Below are 3,166 nucleotides of genomic sequence, written 5' to 3' on the forward strand. Positions count from 1 at the left end.
AGCTAATTTTTGTATTTTTAGGAGAGATGGGGTTTCTCCGTGTTAGCCACACTGGTCTTGATTCGCACTACTGAGCTCAGGCGATCCGCCTGCCTCGGCCTCCCGAAGCGCTGGGATTGCAGGTGTGAGCCACCCTGCCTAGCCTGGGGCCACTTTTATAAGGACACTAATCCCATTCCCGAGGGCCCCACCCTCAGAACTTAATCACAGATCAGTGAACTTTGTGTTTATTAAGAAGAACCTCCATTTGTCTATTACATGTCGCAAATATTTCCTCCATGTCTGTCATGATGAACCTTTCAGTTAATCCTCCTGAAGTTTTACATTTCTACATAATCCAGTTGATCTAATTTTCCCCATTATGCCTTCTAAATTGTATGTTTTGCTTAGAAAATAGCTCTCTAAGATTATTATTTTTATTCATTTTTTTTTGAGACATGGTCTTGCTCTGTTGCTGAGGCTGGAGTGCAGTGGAGTGATCATAGCTCACTCCAGCCTCAATCTCCTGGGCTCAACTGATCCTCCCACCTCAGCCTCTCAAGTAGATGGGATCACAGGTGTGTGCCACCATACCTGGCTAATTATTTTTTTTTACAAGATTATTAAAATGATAAGAGAAGTCCTATAATTTTTCTAGAAGTTTCCCCTTTTTTAGTGGTTATTAATTTTAGACACTCCTAGATGCTGAATCTTTATAAAATTCAGTTATCTGTTTAGTACAAATTCAACATCTGGGTCAGTAGATTGACTCCCAACCAGCTGTGGCCATCTGAATTTTGCATTGCCACATTTCATTATTTTCCATTTGGACAGGTTCAATCAATTTAACGAACAGAGAGAGACTTTCAAAAAAAAAAAGAAAAAGAAAAAAGAAAGAGGCTGGGCATGGTGGCTCACACCTGTAATCCCAGCACTGTGGGAGGCCGAGGCAGGAGGATCACCTGAGGTCAGGAGTTTGAGACTAGCCTGGCCAATGTGGTGAAACCCCATCTCTACTAAAAATACAAAAATTAGCCAGGCATGGTGGCACATGCCTGTAATCCCAGCTACTCGGGAGGCTGAGGCATGAGAATAGCTCAGAGGTTGCAGGGAGCTGAGATTGCACCAGTTAACTCCAGCCTTGGTGACAGAGTCAGACTCCATCTCAAAATAATAATAATAATAATAATAATAATTGGCCAGGGGTGGTGGCTTATGCCTGTAATCCCAGCACTTTGGGAGGCCGAGGTGGGCGGATCACCTGAGGTCAGGAGTTCGAGACCAGTCTGGCCAACATGGTAAAACCCCGTCTCTACTAAAAATACAAAAAAAATTGCCAGGCATGGTCATAGGCACCTGTGATCCCAGCTACTGGAGAGGCTGAGGCAGGAGAATTGCTTGAACCAAGGAGGTGGAGGTTGTAGTAAGCCAAGATCACGCCACTACATTCCAGCCTGGGCAACAAGAACGAAACTTCATCTCAAATAATAATCATCATCATGATAATATTAAAAGGCTGGTCATGGTGTCTCATGCCAAGTGCTGGGATTACAGGCATGAGACACCATGACCAGCCTTTTGGGAGGCTCGGGTGGGTAGATCACTTGATACCAGGAGTTCAAGGCCAGCCTGGCCAACATAGTAAAACCCTGTCTCCACTAAAAATACAAAAAATTAGCCAGATATGGCAGCAGGCGCCTGTCATCCCAGCTACTTGGCGAGGCAGAGGTTGCAGTGAGCCAAGATCACACCACTGCACTCCAGCCTAGGTGAGACAGAGATTCTGTCTCCAAAAAAAAAAAAAAAAGAGGATTACATAAATGTTTTGAAATAATTATCCTTGGTTACAAAGATCAATAATAAGGGTGCGGCTGGACAGGCGGTTGCTGGGCAGATGGTCCTGCAGATGTATTTTTTTCTGTAAGTTTGCAATAGCCTTTGTGCAAAGTTGTGATATTTGTAGTCTTTTCTGTTATCAGACATACAAGTGTGAGAACTCTTTCTTCGCAGCCCTCCTTCTTAGCCTCTGTTTGTCAGGGGTTTCTTAACATTAGTGACTCCATTTTTATTCTGATAACTTTCACAATTCAATTCCATCCATCTTTTCTTTGGTAAACCAGGGTATTTCCAAACTGGTTTGGAGAAGCATTTTGATAGTTGCAAGGTCAAAGTGTTCCCAGCTCATATACTCTCCCCCACCTTGGCCTGCCGCAGGAGAGGTGAGGTGCGTGAAAGTATTTGCCAAAGGGACCCTTGCCATCTCTGCTTCGAAGGATTACACACTGCGCTTGTGGAACTTACTCTCTGGCCAGGAGAAATTTACCATTTGGGATGGAAGCTCAAAAAATCTCACGGGACCTCAGATCTGGAGCCTTCATGTGGATGAAGCACACAAAGTTGTGTATTCGGCATCTGGCTCAAAGGTAACAAATACCTGCCCTGTTTGTAAAGGAAAGCTGAGACCAGAACATTCAAAGACAGAAGAGGCCATTTATATAAGGAGGAGCTCCCTGATACAGTGGTGGGGTGGGGTGTAAACAGTATACACAACCACTTGAGAGGGTACTATAAAAAGTTTCAGACTTGCCGAGCGCAGTGGATCATGCCTGTAATCCCAGCACTTTGGGAGGCCAAGGTGGGCGGATCACCGGAGGTCAGTAGTTCAAGACTAGCCTGACTAACACAGTGAAACCCCATCTCTGCTACAAATACAAAATTAGCTGGGGGTGAACCCAGGAGGCAGAGGTTGCAGTGAGCCAAAATTGTGCCATTGCACTGCAGCCTGGGCAACAAGAGTGAAACTCCACCTCAAAAAAATAAAAATAAAAAGAGGTTTCAGACTTCATAGTTGGATTCGATAATCCTGATAGTTCTTTCTGACCCCAAGATTTGAAACCTTTCATCTTTTTTGAATATCAGCATCTTAGGGCTATAAATTTCCCTCAAAGTACTGCTTTACCTACATCATGTGCATTTTGGCATGTATTTTCGTTTACATACAATTTAAAATGCTTTCGGATTTCACTTTTGATGTTTTTCTTTGATACATGGGCTACTTAAAACTGTGCTATCAGTTTCCAGATATTTGAAGAATTTCTAGATAGGGTTCTGTTTTTTATTTTTATTCTAATTAAATTTGATTTGTATGAGGTAAAACCTTTCAAATTCACTGAGACTTGTTTTACAG

At 43.1% G+C, this 3,166-nt stretch overlaps 1 protein-coding gene across 7 annotated transcripts in view; it reads left to right on the plus strand.

Moving 5' to 3' along the window:
- The window catches only part of NWD1 (NACHT and WD repeat domain containing 1), an 87,573-nt gene that overhangs the window by 63,074 nt on the left and 21,333 nt on the right, over positions 1–3,166 (plus strand). For all 7 annotated transcript variants that reach the window (XM_037728741.1, XM_017501203.2, XM_037728742.1 and 4 more), the window contains one exon: positions 2,194–2,402. In XM_037728741.1, the coding sequence (XP_037584669.1) occupies positions 2,194–2,402 (209 nt within the window). The remainder of the gene's footprint in view (positions 1–2,193; positions 2,403–3,166) is intronic.

The sequence above is a fragment of the Cebus imitator genome, unplaced genomic scaffold (assembly GCF_001604975.1).
Source record: "Cebus imitator isolate Cc_AM_T3 unplaced genomic scaffold, Cebus_imitator-1.0 Scaffold280, whole genome shotgun sequence".
Lineage (NCBI taxonomy): Eukaryota > Metazoa > Chordata > Mammalia > Primates > Cebidae > Cebus > Cebus imitator.